At 40.3% G+C, this 21,170-nt stretch overlaps 2 protein-coding genes across 2 annotated transcripts in view; one reads left to right on the plus strand and one right to left on the minus strand.

Annotated features, from left to right (window-relative positions):
• Window positions 1–249: 249 nt before the first annotated feature.
• On the plus strand, window positions 250–2,009 carry LOC122650494. Its single transcript, XM_043843905.1, has 5 exons — window positions 250–559; window positions 668–1,188; window positions 1,465–1,566; window positions 1,749–1,827; window positions 1,939–2,009. The coding sequence occupies exons 1-5, from the start codon at window positions 250–252 to the stop codon at window positions 2,007–2,009; spliced, it is 1,083 nt and encodes a 360-aa protein (XP_043699840.1).
• A 1,300-nt stretch (window positions 2,010–3,309) lies between these two features.
• Window positions 3,310–21,170, minus strand: part of LOC122652738 (syntaxin-31) — a 32,630-nt gene continuing 14,769 nt past the window's right edge. Inside the window, exon 6 of the mRNA XM_043846563.1 lies at window positions 3,310–3,692. Coding sequence (XP_043702498.1) covers window positions 3,533–3,692 — 160 coding nt within the window. The 3' untranslated portion in view covers window positions 3,310–3,532. The remainder of the gene's footprint in view (window positions 3,693–21,170) is intronic.

Here is a 21,170-nt window from a genome sequence, read left to right on the forward strand (position 1 = left end):
TCCATTTTCTATCACATAAAACTGATAAACAGGGGTATGTAGCAATTAAGATTGATATGTCTAAAGTTTATGATTGTATGGAGTGGTCGCTTTTAACCACGGTAATGCGATTTCTGGGTTTTGATCATAGCACGTGTGAGTTTCTGCTCATGTTAATGTCTTCTGTCCAGTTTTCTATAAAACTTGAGGGTAGTCCGTTTGGGTTGTTTCGTGGGACTAGGGGATTGCCCATATTTGTTTATAATTGGTATGGAGGTTCTATCGCGTCTTTTAAATGCCTATCGCGACTTGGATTTGTTCCGCGGAATCAAGGTAGCCAGAGGTGTTCCTGAAATTACACACTTGTTCTTCGCGGATGACATTTTTATTTTCTATCGTGCTTTTGATGATCTTCGCACTGTTAAGGCTGTGTTAGATCTTTTCTCGGATCTGTCTGGACAAGAAATAAATTTTGAAAAGAGTGGGATCTATTTTAGCCGAAATGTGACCCCCTTGGAACAACGTAGACTTGGTGCAATATTAGGAATTCCTCTAATGAACCCTTCTGCGATGTACCTGGGTACCACCCTGCTCCCAATGCGAGCAAAGAGTAAACAACTTATGCTGTTGCTTAACAGAATTAATGGTCGACTTTCTTCTTAGATTGCTAACAGTTTGTCATTTGCAGGGCGAAGTGTTCTGATTAAATCTGTGCTCAGTTCGATGCCTACTTATCAAATGAGCTACTTTTTCTTTCTTGATATTATTTGTAAAAAGATTGATTTCATCAGCTATAAGTTCTGGTGTGGTGGATCACAGGAGGAATCTAGATCTGCTTTAATCTCTTGGAAGAAGATGTCTTCTCCTAAATTTGCTGGTGGACTGGGGTTTCGACCTGCTCGGGTTCAGAATGTGGCCCTTCTATGCCGACTTGGATGGCGTCTTCTGACTGAGCCACATTCGGTCTGGGCCAGGGTTTTAAAGGCTAGATATTACCCCTCGACTTCGCTTTTTGACCCAACAACTGCCGTAAAACGTGGATCCTGGGTCTGGAACAGTATTGCCAAAATCCTTAAATATCTTAGATCCTTCTCTTTGAGGATTATTGGGAACGGGACTGATACCTATTTTTGGACAGACCCCTGGATCCCTTCAATCCCACATTTTACACTTAAGCCCTCTGAATCTCAGCGGACGTATCCTGAAAAGGTTAGTCTGTTTATTAATAACACCACCTGGAACATGGGGTTGTTGCGAGACACAGTACCCAATTGTGTCAAAAATATTTGTTGCATTCCCTGTTCTTTGCTGACCGATGGTGGTGCACTTTATCAAAAGATGGTCGGTTTAACACTAAAAAAGTGGCACATTTTCTCTCTGATTTTCATTCCTCTGATTTTTCTTATTCCTTATGGTGGAAATTTTTTTTGAAGCTTAATATTCATCCTAAATTTAAAGTTTTTTTCTGGCGTGTATTACATGCAGGGTTTCCGGTTAAAGATTTTGTGTCGAAATGGAAACAGGTGGATCCCACATGTGCTCTCTGTGGCACCTATAATGAGACCATCTGGCACATATTACTTTCGTGTGACTAGGTTAAACACATCTGGGCAGCTGGGCCGCTTGGATTAAGAACGGAATCTATTTCTGCCCCCTCTATTGGCCATTACTGCATTGCAACCTTTCTTAGTCGCCATTTGGATAAGAATTCACGTGTTTGGTTTTTTTCTGTTTTCATTGTTACCTGTTATGTTGTCTGGTCTATTCAGAACAATTTGATTTTTAATAATGTTATGCCTGATCCTTTAGCTGCGGTAAGGAAGATTGAACTTTGGTTACGGGAACTTCGTATTTCCCCCCCTAATTTAACTTTGAACTCTTTTATTCATGACATTTCTTCCCCGCTTATCAATGAGGTTCATTTACCTACTTTAGATTTTCCTGTTTTGTTCTGCACAGGGTTTCAACCCAGAGACATAAGAGTGATAGAGTACTCTGATTGGGCTGTTTTGTATTTTGCAACATGGTAAACCCTTTTTGTTAGCTGCAGGGAAGCTAAAGTCCAGGCACCTGTTGGAGCCGGAATTGTTGGCCATCCTTCATGGTTTAACTCTTGCCCAGAAGAGAGGAGTGAAGCTGAAAGAAGTTTGGTGCTCGGACCCAACAATTACTGGACTTCTTCCAACTCCATCCCCGATCTCACTGGCCGTTGGACATTTTGGACCTTTTATTGTCTCTAGTTGATCATATAACTGGGTTGTCTATAATGTTATGCCCCTCCCCTAACTTATGTCTTTGGCTAAAAAATTTCTCTAAGCTGAAACAGAGGTATGATCGATGTACTTTTGTGGATATCCTATAATTAATTTATTTTGTTTGTCTTATCAAAAAAAAAATCAACCTACATACAGAAAGCAAACATTGCTTGTTCTTCGGCTTTAAACTATGGGCCTGATCCAACCCATTAAAACATTCTTGAAATTTGAGAGTAGTCCATGGTGACGCTGGCTTGTTTACCGCCCTACCCGAAACAGTCATACCTCCCCTCTGAGGGTCCTAAATTCTTCAACCCACACCCCCCCCCCCCCACCCCCCACAAAAAAATAAAAGAACTGCACACGGGCGTAGGAGGGAATCCTGTCCCACACAAAATTTACTAAAAACTATTTCTCAAACATTTGATTAGCACTTTTAAAGCTTTGTGCTAAGTTTCTTGTGAGCTATTATTACTGGTGAAACATTGGACAGCTGATGGTAATGAGGGCAAAGTTGTCACATAGGGGCATATGAATGAATTGGAAATGCAATGATAACTACCCCCCCCCCCCCCCACATGGTCAGTGTAGCCACATTTGTTGTCAAACTGGTTTGAAACTGTAAATAGAACTGGAAATTTTTCACTACATTGTAAGCCATGCAAGTAGGCCACAAAATTATCTAATGAAATCTATTTACATGGCTGACCATAAAATATAAGCATTGATAATTCACAAAGAATCACATCACAACTACAGAGTCATTATCAAAACACAAAAATCACAATTAATCTGATGAGGGAAGCGAAATATTCATGTATGGCATTGCCTACTATATGTAGCAAGTCACCCATATGAGTGAGGATGCCACTCCAAAGTGTTCCCACCTATGATATTCAACATTAGAGATTGGAATATTTAAAATGGAAATTCTATTTACAGGTAATGTAGCACAGCTCAATTCCCAGAAGACCCACAAAACCCAACATATTGACCATGAATAGCCATGGAGTCAACTATCATAGCCCACTCCAAGGAACAACCCACAACATATTTAACAATTTAGAGGCTGAGAGGACTTGTAGAACAGGGGTAACTAACAAACCTCCTTTAAGGGATGCAGTATAATGTATGTAACAATAGTGACAGAGTAGCTTGCAGAACACAGTCATCTCTTCTCCATTAAGTGGCCTCTCTAATAGCTGACAATGTGGCTCCTGACCAGCTTAATGCATGAACAAAAAGGAACCCAGGAAGTCGAGGTGCACAGTGACTACACATTTCTTGAACAATATATATTATGCCATGAAGAAGATGAATACGATCAAGAAAAATATCAGAACAGCGAAAATCTTAATTAAAAGCGACCTGTTTGAAGATATCCGATTCAAATGCTTCAGAAGGGCACTGTGAGCACCTTCTACATTCACCAATGACTCTTCCATGTTATCATCAATCCTGAACATATTTAATGAGGCAGATTTATTACAAAAAAATTGCATTTGGAGCGTATCTACTAGAGATATACCACACACAAACAAACATACAAAAAAAACCAGAAATTTCAACCACAGGTATTGTGCAAATAAGAGATACTGTGCAGTGAAATAGCCCCTAGGTGACAAGACACTCCATGGGGATACAGGAGAGGCCAACCTACGCGATCATGCGTATCCCTAGGCACAAATTTGGGCTAAGCGACTATCCTAGTAAAAGATGTGCAATCACATATTATATAATACAGATGTATTTTGACGTTATTGGTTTTGATTTGTCTGCACCATAAATGCATTAAACTATATCATTATTATGTTGTAATGTTAAGATTCTATTTAGTCACTTTTCATTTGTTGATTCAAGCATGAATTATATATCTTTTAATATAATAAAAGATATTGCAACCTTGGCGCTATTGCAACCTGTTGGTTGCGGGTTTCAGAACTTGCAAACAGCCTCTTTTGCGAAACAGGGGTAAGGCTGCGTACATTTGCCCCTCCCAGACCCTGCAGTACTTGGAGCCTCGTGTACTGGGTTGCTCTTTTTTTTTAATATAATAATTTAAAATCATTTAATGCCATATTCTATTTGTTGCTCTTCCTTTGCTGATTTGCCATTGTGTTATGGATCAAATGATTCATGTTGAGTTGTGTACCTGTACCGCAGGGGTATTATTGTCCACAATACCCTGCGGTACTTTGTTGGTAACTCACAATAGGGGGATTGTCCCTATCGTGATATGTTTACTTCAGTTTCCAAGTTTATTGTGTTAGCGTAGTTTCCTTTTATGGTTGTAACTAGAATTGCACTCTAAGTAAGATTCCTACTTAGAGTCTACTTTCTATTAGTTGTTAGCAAGACCATAAATAAAGGTTTGCAGTCCACGATAGAAATAAGTTGAATCTATCGTGGTTCAGCAATTGCTCCCTCTGTCTAATAGTCTCTCTCTTCCTCTCTTTTCTCGTCTCTCTTCTATAATTCTATTTGCAGGTACTGCTTTTAGATCCTGATTTGCTACATGGTATCAAAGCTGTAACCAATACTTGCTTTCTCCTTGATAATTGTTTTGAGAGTCGTATAGGTTTTTTGGTTTGTGGTGTACAGCCACCTAGGCTGTCCATTCCTATTTGTGAAACCCTAGTTGATAGTTGAAGAACTAGGGTTTCGATAAAGATTAATGCATGTGTATGATGAATCATACCTGCTACTACTTCTGATCGAAAAACTGCAATTGATGGTGCTTTATTGCTGATCGAAGACTTACTTGCTTCACATGGTTGCTTCGATTGGAGATATTAACTGTGAATATTTCATTTTGATGGCTGTTGTATCGATTTTTGCTAATGGTGCTCTAAATCGATATAATCTTGTTGTCTTCTCTGAGTAGAGAGTATAACTGTATTGATTGCTGACTTGCTGTATCGATTCCTTGTGTTTTATTTCGTAAACTACTGCTGATTGAAGGTGTCTGTTGCTACTGCTTCTTTGCTGTTATATTTCATAACTCAATGCCCTGCTACTGCGTTACCCTTGGTCGTTTGAGGTTTTATATTGGGAAAATATCATTCCCCTCCCCTCTAAGTTTGCCTAATATCAATCCAGTACCCAAGTTTTAAAAAATATCTTCCCCCTCCCCTACTTTATAAAGTAACTATCAACCGTACCCTAAGTATGTAACGCTGTTAAAATGATGTGTAAAGACAAAATTACCCCTCTTTTTGCCCCCACTCACCCATATTAATTTTTCCTTATTTTTATTTCTCAAAATATAAAATCCAGCGGGACCCACTCCCCTCTTCTTCTTCTTCCTCGTCCTCTGCAACCCCACCGGCCTCCACAGGAGAAATGCCAGAGCCAGAGCCAAAGCAGTGGAAAAGCGATAGAGATCGTTTGCAAGTGATGGATTTGATTTCGGAATTCGTTGTGTTCAATCGAAGAATCTGACGAGGTTCTAGAGATTTCGCAGAAAGTTTCATTGAGAGATCGAAATCGACAAGCATCTGGTGACCATTTTTTTGAATCATTATATTTTCTGGCTTCAAATCTCTGTAAACAAATGTAAAACAAAGCTCCAAAAAATCTAGCTTCTTATCCACAATAGAATTACCAACCACCACAACCTCTCTTATATTGAATCAACACATACGGATCCATTTAACCTGCTCCAACATAAAGAAAAACAAAGAAAATGAAGTTGGGAAGAGGAAATGAAACTCCCTGTGAGATCCGTGATATTATTGATCATTTACTCTTTTTTTTTTTTTGGTAAGATTGATCATTTACTTTAAAAACAGAAAAGTTCAAGGACAAACAAGTAATACGAATTCAAAACCCTAAAAGAAGCATCGATTGGGATCCTAAATTCAAGTTCGAATTCCCCTCTAATCCACAAGAGATAGAAGGTAGTTATGGCAGAAAAACTAGAGATCACTGTAAAAGGCCTGAACAAGCTTTAAGCTAATCAACAAATTCAAGCATATTCCAAAAAGATGGCAGAGGAAAACCATGTACAGAAGATCTCCTCGTCCCCAACAAATCTAACGGCGACGATGACGATGACCTCAGCGACGCCGACGGTGACGGAGAAGAAGCTGAAACCACTTCTTGGCTTTTACCAAACCCTAACCCAAATAAGCTCATCGAAGCTCAGGATTTGAAATCTGGAGATTATTTCTTCCCGGACATGGATCCTTACCTGGATCTCGACTGTAATCCTCCTTCCATAGGGACTGATAGTGTAGTTCCTGGTGCAAACAAAAACCCCTCCACCAAATCTCATTAACCCCTCTTCAGACAGTGGTGGCGATGATGGTGGTGCTGGTGGAAGCTTGCAGGTCGTCAATGGCGAAGGGAAGGAAGGTTGCAGATCGTCAATGGCATGGCGGAGAAAGGTTGCAGATCGTCAATGGCGGAAATAAAAAAAGAAGACCATCCCTTTTTGGAGGGGTAAAAATGGAATTAAAATAAATTAAGGGTAATCTGGGGTTTTAGGTAAATTGGATCTGTCCATGTCATCAATTAATGGGAGTTTTAACGGTTTGGGTACGGTTGATAGAATCTTTATAAAGTAGGGGAGGGGGAAGATATTTTTTAAAACTTGCGTACTGGATTGATATTAGGCAAACTTAGAGGGGAGGGGGATGATATTTTCCCTATTATATTTGCTGATGGTGTCCCTGTGATTAGGTGTGTTACTGCTCTTCTGCTGAATAGATTACCGGTAAGAGCTGATGGTTGCTTGACTTGATTTTGAAAGACCCCTCGAGGATTGGAAGTTGCTAAATGAACCCTAAATCCCTCGTTGATGTCTTGGGAGAAGAACTGTTGTTAGCGCAACTCTTTCTCCTTTTCCACTGCTGGTCTGCTATCAGGGAAACTAAGCTTGACTCTAACGGCTAGTTTAACAGCTAATTTGTTAGCCTATAAATAAGTGGAGTCATTAAATGTCAAGTATTATCAATACAACAACACAACAACAGCGAGTATGCACAAGCTTAATAGATGCATCCACTTGAAGCCACATCATTTTGAGAAGGGTTGTGATAATGAGTTGCAACGTGTTCTAGATCAGAAGCAAAGCATTTTGTGTTGATCACCTAAGCTTCAAAGTGTCTACAGTTTCAGGCTTGAAAGAAAAAGTCATTTCTTTTATATAAAGTACTATGTGTACTTGTGAAAAAGGAAATCCTTGACCTGTGTGGTCCGGGTAGAAATCCTTGGCATGTGTGGCCTAGGCAAGGAAATCCTTACCCTATGTGACTCGGGTCCTCAATACGAGGGACTGTGATTAAGTGTAGAAGGGCTTGGTTCCTACCAAAAAGGAAACCATAGTGGAGTAAATCCTTGGTCTGTGATCCAAGTAGTGGATATAGGATCATTTGAGTCCAAACCACTCTAAATTGATTGTGTGCAACACAATTCACCCCCCCCCCCCCTTGGGTTATATATATATGTAGTTTCCATGCAGTCATTTTAAAATCGTTGGATTGGGATATTTTAATATCGTAGATCTAATATAGTATAGCATTTAATGTAAGACCAAATCACAGTGACCTCCCAAGCAGGATCTCAATAATTATACCCAACATGTTCTAAGTTCAGACTTACAGTCAATAATAGAAACCAAAATCAGATCTGTAAACAGTAGGTTTAACTCAGGAAAGTAGACCTCTAAGGCCATCTTTGGTATAGTTTTTATTTTTTATTTTTGCCTTAAAAAACGTTTTTGGTTGTGTTTGGTATAGTTTATGGAGCCTGTTTCTACTTAAAAAAGATTGAAAAAAACCAAAAACCAAAAATAGATCGAAAGCCGTTTATGGTTTTTGGCCAAAAATCACTTTTGACCATTTATTCGGGGACTTTAATGAGCACGTGCTCATAGGTCTCAAAATAGAAGGGTAAGAATGTCATTTCCTTGTTTAATTAGAAATGACCCTCTTCTTCTTCTTCTTCTTCTTCTTCTTCTGCAGTACAAACGAATCCCCGACCTCATTCATAAACTGAGAAGATTCAGGTATTTCAAAAAACAAATAAAACCCATGAACTGCGTTTGGATACTCTATCGGCTTCACTTCTTTCCCAGATCTCTTAAGCCACTTATAGAACTCTCTCTGCCTATCCTGCAACGGATCAAATCCTCCCACCACCACCATTGTCTCCGGATACTCCATTCCACTTATATCCACCACCCTAGGCCCCGTCGCATTCACTGCTTCATGGTCTTTGTTTTCTCCTTCAGGCAAGAACGCCTTCCACAGCCAATCTGTCGTAGCCAACGACACGATGGGCATCTTCTTCAATCTGATCTCAAGAACTACTACTGCTCCCGATAATTAACTCTACGGATCAGAATTCATAAGTGTTACAAAAACGCAGAGTTTAGTTTAGAATCTATTAATTACCTCCCCCCTTTCTCAAAAAGGATCTCTCATCAATGAAACCATCAACGTAATCGGACCTGTTTGGCTGATAGAGAGATGGAGGGAAAAGAGGGCCTGAAATTCTCAAAACATCTTTACAACACTTTACAACAATCAACGCAATAACGCCCAGAAACAAACTTTCAAAGTTACAATTCCAATCCCCAAACCAAAAAATTATTAGGGCATGGAAGGAAAAAATGGAGAAAAATCCAAAACAAGACACAAAAAACTCCAAAAAGAAAAAGAAAAAAAAAAAAAAAGCTTTGTTTGGTTAGCGTCAGCGGTTCACTATGAATTGCTGGAGGAAGAGGAGAACAGATTCAACAATGTTAACGAAGATTCTCCTCTTGACCTTATTACCTCACCGCCGAAGAAGAATTGTATCGATATTTGCCTGATCACCCTCACCTGCCGTAATTCAGCCTTTTCAGCTCTGCATGCGGCGTGGTGTGCCAGATTCCCCTGGCACTGTTGCCAACAAGAAAGCACCATGAGAGGTCAGCATTTGCCGGAAAACCGTCGAGTTTCTGTTGGTCGAGGAACTTGAGAGTGTCGCTGACAATAAAAATGAGATCTTGGGTGGAAATGAACAGCTCTAATTCAATTTTGATTTGCAAAAACCTTTCGGATCTGGATCTTAGGGGATTAAATCTCATATGGATGGGTGATCTAAACCCAAAATCCCAAAATGAAATAAGGAAAATCCAAAGAGATTGATACCTAACAACTCGGTTCTGAGTTTATGTTTTGGGAAGGAAGATGGGTAAAGGTGGCATCTCTCCACCACCTACTTCAAAAAATTATTATGCACATAGGTATGCCAAACATATTTCTTTGTCTACAATCTATTCTGTATAGTGGTTACCAAACGATTTTTATGTTTTGACCAAAAATGGTTTTCACAAATGATTTTTGTTAAATTGGCAAAAATCAAAAATAAAAAGCATACCAAATAGAGCCTAAGGTTGGTTTTATTATTCCAAGTTAGACCACACTTAGGCTAGCTTAGACTTCTATTTCCATTGTAGCTGTTTTACTTTTAATATAAAGGAGCACTGCTGGTACGATAGTCTACACACAGATTCTATCACCCAGCCTTCTCTTCTTCTCCCTCAATCTCTATCTCTCTTCTCTCCTCTCTTCTATTGCAGTTACTGGTTACAGGTTCTGGGTTTGTTACAGGCTGATCAAACCCTGGAAGTCTCAGACCAAAGGGGTTCAAGCTGCTGAGATAGTGCAAACTAATGAATTAGAAACTAGGTTCAGAATTAGAGGGTTAAGGAATAGGACTCAAACCAGCTAGCAGATCTAACCCAATTTGGGATCAAATGGAGGGGTATTGATAGAAGTTTGTCCTCCAAATATTACTGGAAAACAATGGTAGGATCTCAAGTTCCACAGGCTTAAAGTTGCAGCAGGAAAATAGAAACAAAGCCCAGCCGCATATCTGATTTGACTGTCAGATCAGAAACTTTGATAGCAGCACTTGGGGACTTCAATATAGACTTCAGTAGATGATCTCAGCAGCACTTCTGGGAATCAGATGACCTCAGTTGTGCACAGGAAATAAAATCAGAGTAGGGATCAGAAATTGATGGAGAACATATAAGAATGGGGATAGGGATAGGAGGGGTTGGCTATCTCAGCCTGGGCATCTCACCCTTCTCAGCCTCTCTCAGGAGTCAGGACAATGCATTGCAAACAGCAACATAACTTTTTTCAGTAAATAGTGGGCTCTCAAAAGCTGATTACAATGTTTATATAGCCTAATGGCTGAGACCAAAAAAAAATAGAAACTAGACTCTAACTAGGGTTCCCAACAAAAATAGAAACTAGAGTCTAACTAGGATTCCCAATTAGGATAACAACTCAAATGGGAAACTAAATAAAAGTCCGATAAAATAAAACCCAACATCAACTCCTCTAAGCCAGCTGTCCAGGTGAGGCCCATATCACTGTTCATGTGAACAATACCCTCACGTGAACAGTAATTTTGTGAACAGTGTTTTGCCCTTTTCTTCATGCTTTGATCTACATCTGCATTAATTTAATAACTAAATATTAAAAGAAATCAGATTTTGAATGAAATGCGTAAACAAGGATTGGTTTAACAGGTAACCAGAATGATGGGACCCACACCATCTTCTTCTGCAGCCCTTCTTTCTTCTTCTTCTTCTTCTTGTAACCCCAGAAAAGGAGTTAGGGTTTGGTTGGGTGCTTTCAACGCAACCGAACAGCCTGCGAGGGCTTATGATGGGGAGGCGAGGAAGATAAGGGGTAAGAAAACCAAGGTTAATTTCCCAAATGAAGAAGAAGAATGTTTCTAGACTATCCAACCTTCGTACCAATTCTCCGGCTTTCATTTGTCCAATGTTACGAATGTTGGGTTTGCCGACGATCTGAATCAGATGGGAGCATTTCTGTTCCCAGCCAATGAGTCTTGTGGTCGCCCGGCTCTCAACCCGAACCCAGTTGGTCCTGTCGTTTTTATGCCTGTGCCTCCTATGCTGATGGCGGTGCCAATGCCAGTATCGATGTCTGGGGAGGAGATGCCTGCGTCTGGATCAGAGAGTGGGGAGTCTGATATGTGCTTTGAGCAAGTTAAATTTAAAGAAGAAGAAAAGGAAGGAGGAGGAGAACAAAGTGCAAAGGCTGTCGGAAGAGCTGTTGGCGTTTCGAGACGTACATGAAGCTCTACTCGATTCCATATCAGGACGGCAGAAATGAACAGTCCATGGCAATGAATGTGAATGCCGTTAAGGAAAACTTGGTTGGAGGCACTTCCCTGGACCTCTGGAGCTTTGATGATGGTCCTCCTTGCCCCTATTGCTCTGTAATCATTGAGTAAAAGCGGAAAATGCCTCTACCCTCTCCTCCTCTCTCTTTGGCTTTTCTATGTTTTCCTTTTTGTAATTATTTTAAATCTTTCCGCCTGATAGTCCTGTAAATAGAAAAGCAATCAAGGTGGATTTTTTTTTATTGGGATTAGTATAGTAGAGGTCATAGTGGGGTTTGAACAATTGTAATTCGGGCTTCAGTTTTGTACAATTTTACCAGAAAAATAAAACGAAATTCAGGCTTCAGAGTTCTTATTTTTTTTGGGGTCAAAAAGTATACTGTGAATTAAAACCTTGTGTAGCAAAGATATTTCCCTGATATCCATATCCTGCCTCGGCTATACTTATAGATATCAAATCCATATGCTCCATTAGGGGTGAAACAAGGTTGGGTTGGGCCGGGTTTTTTAAAACCATACCCCAACCCTAAGTCCTCTTAGCTCAACCCAAGCCCAACTCGACCCTAGGTCGGGCTGAGATATCTCAGCCCAGGCCCAACCCTGCCGAGCTCAGCCCAGCCCGGCCTTGATTGACCCTGATTGGGCCGAGTTAGCCCTAATTGACCCTGAATATTGATAGGGCCTGGTTGGCCCTGACTTGCCCTACATTTTTGCCATTTACGTCATCCTATGCATTAAAAAAAATGAGACACATGTGATTGGGTATTGGTTTGTTTCATACTCAATTGACTATTAGACTTTTCTTTGGATTAAAAAACTTACCCCAATCTTAAAATTATAAATATTTTCGTTCAATAGATAAATTAGTCTTTTTTTGGTAAACCAATAGATAATTAGATACTAAAAAAAATTGCAAAATGTAAAGCATAACATAACACAGGGCTGGGCCAGGCTAGGCCCAGCCCAAGGCCTCAACCCTGGCCCAGCCCGACCCTGACCTAGGGCCTGAAAATTTCAACCCTAATCTGCCCTCAGGGTTGAAAAATCCAGCCCAGACCCTGTTCGGGCTCAGGGTGGGTCAGGGCGAGCTTGGGCCGACAGGGCCAAACTTACACCCCTATGCTCCATCTGCTACAACAAACATTACATTCTCTGTCTCTGTACCATGAACAGTATTATTATTAGGAGAAAGAACGTGGCCTGAAGCAGATGATGGGTTGGGGGAAGAGGGGGTGGGGCGGTGTTGCAAAGGATGGGGATGAGGTGGCGTTGGGAGGAAGAACAGGGGTGGGATGGTGGAACGAACGGTGATGTTCCAGAAGAAGAAAGGGCAGCTGAAGCCCACCATGCTGTTACCTGTTAAACCAATCTTCTTATACATATTTCATTCAAAATCTACTTTCTTTTAATAATAATAAATTATTAAATTAATACTTACATTAGATCTAATGGTAGATATTAAAATATCCTAATCCAACAGTTCTAAAAATGGCTGTGTGGAAACTACGCCAGCCACACAACCAAGCAGAGTTCTTTCTCCCTACACACTTGAGGGGGAGTGTTGAGTAGTAAACCTGTACAGCAGGGGTATTATTGTCCACAATATCCTGCGGTACTTTGTTGGTAGTTAGTCACGATAGGGGGATTGTCCCTATCGCGATATGTTTACTTCAGTTTCCTAGTTTAGTTGGGTTATTGTAGTTTCCTTTTATGGTATGTAACAAAAATTGTACTCCTACTTAGAGTCTACTTTCTATTAGTTGTTAGCAAGATTACAAATAAAGGTTTGTAATCCACTATAGAAATCAGTTGAACCTATCGGGGTTCAGCAATTGCTCCCTCTCTCTAATCATCTCTCTCTTCCTCTCCTCTCCTCTCTCTTCGATTTGCAGGTACTGGTTTAGATCCTGATTTGTTACGAATCACATTGTTTTTTAAATCTTCTACTGTCATATTTTGATATAAAATAAATCTCTATGTAAGAGTTTATGCAATAAAGGTAGTCTGGGCACTAGTATAGTATCATATTGTCTTATGTTGTAATTTTACTTTTTTTACCTTTTACCTCCCTAGGGAGGTGTATGTAATTCTCACTTCATGTTAGTAAATAAAATAGGGGAGGGGTACCTTCTCTCCCTAACATTCGGTTGCACAACTTCTTCTCTTCTTCTTCTCTTCTCTTCTCATCTCCTACCTTCTCTCCTCTCTTTTTCGATCCTTACACGATTTAAACTTGGTATCAGAGCACTCTCCGGTTCTGGTTTGAGGGTTGTCCTACAAGCTCTCCGCCTCCTCTCTCTCTCTCTTTGGAACCCTAGATTACAAAGGGGTTCCAAGGAAGGGGCTGCTATAGGAAAACATTGAAGGGATCATGCCATGTCTTGATGAAGACTATGGAAACACCAAGATAGGTATTCATGTGAAGTTTTGGCTGAACTCAAATCAACAAGGGGACAGTTCAAACTTGGGTACCGCCAGCTCTTGAGCTCACAGCAACTTTCTTCTTCATCTGGCATCTGTTGAAGTTGGGTCTTGGCTCATTGAAGACACCCTAGGCTTCTCTTTCAAGTCCCCAAAAGCTAGGTTGCAAAAGAGGAAAGCCCAAGGACTGCAACTCAATTTTATGCTGCTGCTACAGTACTGCCAGTTCTGGAAAACTATTCTGCAAGCCTTTTTTATGCTGCTGATTTCTCCTCTATCGAGGCATCGAGCAATATTTGGGAATGGGACTGGACTTGCTAGAGTCGCCCAAGGGGTGGCTGTCAACCCCCCAAGGCCTTGGTTACTAAAGATGTAAGTTGGTGGAACACAACTCATCCTCGTCCAAGCAGCCAGGTACCGCCAGATTTGCTTTTTTGCCCTACATTTTGTTCAAAATATTTTGTATGGTGAGCTTGGTTGTTATTGGTTGTGAGTTAAATCAGTTGCGACTTTATCTTGTCATGGAATGAAATTAAATCATAAACGATGTATGTGAGTTGGTTTTCTTCAAGTTTTTTATAATTACCTACTTGCTGGAATTTTTTTCTACGTATTGAGAAGAATTTTTTGGGTAGAGTGTACTCCCCATTTGGTTTGGGTATCATCCCCACTTTCTACGTTTGTACCTACATTATGGAAATCTGGGCACAAAAGAGAGCGATGTTGGATACTTTATGGCAGCCCCCTGGTATGCATGGCAGCAGGAGAGGGGGAACCAGATCACACATTGTGATAACTGAGGTTGAACCTATGGGATATTCATCTAGACCACAAACAGACACCAGTTCTCTCACTCAGGATGATATTGCAGCATTTCGCAGGGTTAAATCATATCTAAATAGCTCTTCTTCTACACCCACAGTGCTAGATTATTTAGCTTCCACCTTACAGGTCTCTACATCTGTTCCTTCCATTGCCTCTTCGTGGGTCATCGACTCCGGAGCCACTGACCATATTATTGGCATATCCCAGCATTATGACTCCTACTCAACCTGTTCTGGTAAGGAAAAGGTTAGGGTCGTTGATGGTTCTCTTTCTTCTGTCTCTGATAAGGATAGTGTCCATGTTACTTCTTCTATTTCTCTCGACTCCCTTCTTCATGTTCCTAAGTTTAACACTAACCTCTTTATCTGTGAGCCACCAAACCAAATCCTTAAATTGTTGTCACTTTTTTTCCATCTTATTGTGTTTTTCAGGATTTGGTGACAAAGAGGATTATTGGCAATGGACGTGAGGAAAAAGGACTCTACCTTATTAATCTAGAAACATACCCCTACCCACTGCTCAGTCCTATTCGTGTAGGCATAGTAACAACAGTACCGGTGACTTTGTAATGTTGTGGCATCAACGTTTGGGCCACCCTTCTTTCAATGTTATAAGGAAAAAATTGCAACTTTAGTTTTCTTCTATTCCTCCTTCCCATGTATTTCAGTGTGAACCCTGTTTGTTTACTAAACATTGTCGTTCTCCTTATCCCTATCATGGTAATAGATCCAGTGTTCCTTTCCATATTGTGCATTCTGATGTTTGGGGGCCTACTCCCACTACTTCTTTGTTTGGTTATCGTTATTTGGTACTCAAAATCAAATTGTTCGTTTTGATAAAGAGGGGGAGTATATGTATGGTGGACTCCCAAACTTTTATACTAACAATGGCGTTATCCCTCAGGTTGCTTGTGTTAACACACCCCAACAAAATGGGGTAGTAGAGAGAAAAAAAATCACCATTTGTTGGAAATCACTAGGAGTCTCCTCTTTGGGATGCATGTCCCCAAGACCTTTTCGTCTGATGCCCTTCTTACCTCTTTGGCGACGCCACCTAGGCATCCAGGCGGTTTTGTTGGGGCTTAGGCGACCTCCGCCTTATTGCAAGGCACCTTGCACTGGTTTTTATTGATATCAAACCTGGTATTGGCCCTTATTTATGCCAAATATCATTTAAACTTAAGATATTATTCATAAATAAGCAAATACCCCCCTATTTGAATCCAATAAACATAGTTAAAAAATCAAATTCCAAAAAGATAAAAAGTCAACCCCCCAGTTCAAGAACAAAAACTGGATTTTTTACGGTAGGTAAAATTTTCAACTTTCTAATGCTGGGATTTTTCTCAAATCTAAAAATTCTATAAATCTTAATATGGTAAAACATTGCTAAAATCCAAAAGTGCGGTAAAATATTCAATTGTTTTGATACCTAAAAAATATTTTCATTCAGAGTGATTTTAACAGCATTCGCGCATACCAAATAAGGTTTGACCGGAACATAACTTCTTCAATATAAATTAGAGTTAGGCAATTTTGGATTTGTTGGACAGCTGGTTTTGTGCTCTACTTCATACTAAAAGTCTCATGTAAAAATAAAATCATCTGACTAGTCAAATTTCTGAGAGAACAATAACATTTCTCTAAATCGAGGACAATTTAATTACTTATAGATAAGATCATATTTTCTAAGAACAGTATAAACCAAATGTATGTTTGATTGTTTCAAACTTCCAATAGCTTGCTTTTTCAGTTCTGTTGTCTTCTAGTTCTATGTTGACTTTTGATGACTTGATGTGGCTTAATATTGATTTTTGATGATTTGATGTGACTTGATGTGTCTTAACGTTGATTTTTTATGATATAAGGTATATATTGTAGCATACTAAATAATGTTAGAAAAGGGGGAAATAAAAAAATAACACTTGGGGGCGCCTTTGTCACCTAGGTGGGCACCTTGTCTCCTAAGCGCTTAGACACCCCTCCAGCGCCTTGGGTCGCTTTGCCGCCTTGATAACTATGCTTCTTACTACTGCTGTTTTAATCAACTGCATGCCCACTAAACTTCTTGGCTCCAAATCCCCTTTGGAAACATTGCCTCCTCAGACTTCTGTTTTCTCTCTTACTCCCAAGGTGTTTGGGTGTGTCTGCTACGTCCATATCAATAAATCTGCTAGGACTAAGCTTTATCCCAAGGCCCTTAAATGCATCTTTCTTGGGTATTCATCCTCTTCCAAAGGCTATAAGTGCTACCATCTCTCTTGCCACCGGCGACTTCTTTCCAAAGCCATCACCTTCTTTGAGTTTGTTCCCTTCTTTACTCCTCATCACCATCCTCTTCAGGGGGAGAATAGTAGGAGTGAAGAGGCTACTGATGTCAATCTTTTCTTCCCCCCTTGCCTATTCATTCATTTCAGCTGGATGTTGGGAAACATAAAGAGGTGGAGATTATTGAAATTTGTGATAACTCAAGTGTTGATACTAGTAAGGAGAAGGAATTAATTGTGTACAAAAGAAAGGGAAAGAAGAAGAAGACCTGCCAAGAGTCCTCTTTGGATCCACATCCTAAGATCCACCTTCCTCAGTCAAGTAACACTCCTCTTCCCTCCGAGTTAGATCTTCCCATTGCTATTCGAAAGGGAAAGAGAGTTTATACTAATCCCATAGCCCAATTTGTCTCCTATATTGCTCTATCTCTCACAGGTGTTGCTTTTACTGCTGCCTTTTCCTCCATTTCCATTCCCAAGAATGTCACTGAGGCCATGTCTGACCCCAAGTGGAAGCAAGACATTTCTGAGGAAATGTTGGCACTTGAAAAGAATTACACTTGGAAACTGGTTGATCTTCCCAGGGGGAGAGTTCCAGTTGGATGCAGATGGGTCTACACAGTCAAGTACCAATCAGATGGTTCAGTTGAGAGATATAAGGCCAGCTTGGTGGCCAAAGGATACAATCAGGTATACGAGACTGATTATCAGGAAACATTTGCTCCTGCGGCTAAGCATAACTCAATAAGAGTTCTCTAATTTTTGGCGGCTAATAAAGATTGGCCATTGTATCAGTTGGATGTGAAGAACGCCTTCCTCCATGGTGATCTAGAAGAGGAAGTGTACATGCAGACTCCACCTGGATTCAAGTTTCCCTCAGCTGAAGGGAAAGTGTATCTCCTCAAGAAGGCACTATATGGTCTCAAATAGTCCCCAAAGGTTTGGTTTGAGAGGTTTAGACAGGCTATTTTGAAGAATGGGTATTCCCAGAGCCAAGCTGACCACACTTTATTACCCGGCGAGGTAATGGTACCATCACAGCCCTTATTGTTTATGTTGATGACATTGTGGTGACTAGAGATGACAAGGCTGAGATAGCTAGATTGAAGATCTACTTGGTCCAATAGTTTGAGATTAAAGATCTAGGACCCTTGAAGTATTTCTTAGGAATTAAAGTATCAAGATCAAAAAAGGGAATCAATATATGTCAAAGGAAATTTGTTATGGACTTGTTGAAAGAAACAAGAATGTTAGGTTGCAAACTAGCAAGTTCTCCTATTGAGCATAACCACAAGCTAGGAGAAGACTATGGTCCTTTTGTTGATACAAGAAAATACCAAAGGCTGGTAGGGAAGCTGATTTATCTCTCTTTGACTCGCTCAGATATCACCTATGCAATTGAGGTAGTGAGTCGGTTTATGCATGCCCCCAATAGTGGGCACTTGGATGTTGTGTATAATATCCTCAGGTACTTGAAGTACACCCCAGGAAAAGGACTATTATATGTCAAGCACAACCATATGAGGATAGAGGCTACAATAATGCGGATTGGGCAGATTCAGTTTCTGACAGACTGTTTAAATCAGGATATTGTACATTTATGGGAGGTAACCTGGTCACATGGAGAAGCAAAAAACAACCTGTTGTGGCCCAATCCAGTGTAGAGCATAGTTGTCAAGGTGGCAAAGTGACCCAAGGCGTTGGAGGGGTGTCTAAGCGCTTAGGTAACAAAGCGCCCGCCTAGGTGTCGCCTAGGCAACCAAGGCGTCCCCAAGTGTTATTTTTTATTTCCCCCTTCTCTAACATTATTTATTATGCTACAATATATACCTTATATCATCAAAAATCAACATTAAGCCTTCTCAAGTCATCAAAAATCAACATTAAGCCACATTAAGTCACATAAAGTCATCAAAAATTAATATTAAGCCACATCAAGTCATCAAAAATCAACATAGAACTAGAAGACAACAAAACTGAAGAAGCAAGCTATTAGAAGTTTGAAACAATCACATACATTTGGTTTATACTAGTCTCACATTTTGGTTTATACTGTTCAAAGAGTAATTAAATTGTTCTCCATTTAGAGAAATATTCTTGTTCTCTAAGAAGTTTGACTAATCAGATGATTTTATTTTTACATGAGACTTTTAGTATTAGGTAGAGCACAAAACCAGCTTTCCAACAAATCCCAAAGTGCTTAAATCTGATTTATATTGAAGAAATTATGTTCCGGTCAAACCTTATTTGGTATGCGCGAATGCTGTCAAAATCGCTCTGGATGAAAAAAAAAATTTAGATATAAAGACAAATGAATATTTTACCGCACTTTTGGTTTTTAGCAATGTTTTACCATATTAAGATTTATAGAATTTTTAGATTTGAGAAAAACCCCAACATTAGAAAGTTGAAAATTTTATCTACTGTCAAAAATCAAGTTTTTGTTCTTGAACTGGGGGGTTGGCTTTTTTTCCTTTTGGAATTGGATTTTTTAACAATTTTTATTAGATTCAAATAGGGGGTATTTGCTTATTTATGAATAATATCTTAAGTAAATGAAATACCAAATATAAAACATTTACTTACATGATGTTTGGCATAAATAAGGGCCAATACCGGGTTCGATACCAATACAAACCAGTGCAAGGCGCCTTGCAATAAGGCGGAAGTCACCTAGGCCCCAACAAAACCTCCTGGACCCCTAGGCGACGCCTTGGCAACGCCTTGACAACTATGGTGTAGAGGCAGTGTTCAGGGCTATGGCTCATGGAGTATGAACTCCTATGGTTGAGACGCCTGGTCCAAGAGTTGGGATTTGATACTGAGGCACCTATGAGACTCTATTGTAATAACAAGGCTGCCAGTACAGTAATATAATACGGATTAGGATGATTCAGTCTCTGACAGATGGTCTAAATCAGGATATTGTACATTTGTGAGAGGTTACCTGGTCACATGGAGAAGGAAAAAATAACTTCTTGTGGCCTAATCCAGTGCAGAGGCAGAGTTCAGGGCTATGGCTCATGGAGTGTGTGAACTCCTATGGTTGAGACGGCTGGTCCAACAACAACAAACTCAGACTTATCCCAACTTAATGGGGTCGGCTACATGGATCCAAACAAAACAAAGTAGAGAAAACAGAGTTCTAAAAAAAATAAAATAAAGGGGAAAGAGATGAGAGATGAAAATGGAAAAGGACACATGAAAGATGGGAAATAAATAGAAAAATGAACGATGGAAGATGAAGATAGTAAGAGGAAAGAGGCATAGCCCAACCCGTCAAGAGAATTTCAGCTAAATGGGGTCTACGACATGGGTCCTTGCCCTCCAATAGGCTCTGTCCGAGGTCATACTTGGAACAAGCCCTAGCCTATGCATGTCCTTCCTCACCACTTCTCTTATGGTCATTTTAGGTTGAGACGGCTGGTCCAAGAGTAGGGATTTGATACCAAGGCACCTATGAGACTCTATTGTGATAACAAGGCTACCATAAATATAGCACACAACCCAGTGCAACATGACATGACAAAACACATTGAAGTGGACCGACATTTCATCAAGGAGAAGATTGACTCTGGCTACATCTGTACACCTTTTGTTAAGACAGGTGATCAATAGGCTGACATCTTTACCAAAGGGGCTCATCCCTAATCAGTTTGATGCAGAAGCCAAGTTGTTTGGCAAGAAATACTTTAAGGGATCACATGGGAGAAGGGTTGGTTCACTTCACCAACTGGTGGACCAACCCAATGGGCCATAGGGCCAACCAAATTTAAGTTGGGCTAGGTCAATTGGGTTGGGAGTTGTTGGGTCTCTCAAACCCAGAATTGAGGGGGGCATATTTATCAAGTGATGACAAATTTTACAACTCAAGTGAGGGCCAATTGTCACTCATAGCGGTCCCTATAGAACATCCGTTCATGTTCCGCGCCGCAACGCGTAGCGGTATATTTGGGGGGCGTGTCTCCTCGATGGAGAGAGAAGGTATGCGTCTTCTCAATTTTAATTAACAAGGCATGGGGGTCATGCAATCATATGAAATGGAGTCGCCACCTAGGATTAGGGCCTAGGACCCAATTGGTGTAGCCCTGTGAATGGCTACACGATTCTGTTTGGTCTAGTCAGAGATTCGGGGTAAGTGGTCAAGTTACGAGAGTGGGAAGGTGTTAGGCACCCACCTCGCCCGGGTAAACCGGTCTTTCTACTAGATGCTTGTTTTTGAATATTCTCCCCTTATGAATGACCTATACCAACATGTATAGCTAAAT

This window comes from Telopea speciosissima, chromosome 2 (genome assembly GCF_018873765.1).
Source record: "Telopea speciosissima isolate NSW1024214 ecotype Mountain lineage chromosome 2, Tspe_v1, whole genome shotgun sequence".
Lineage (NCBI taxonomy): Eukaryota > Viridiplantae > Streptophyta > Magnoliopsida > Proteales > Proteaceae > Telopea > Telopea speciosissima.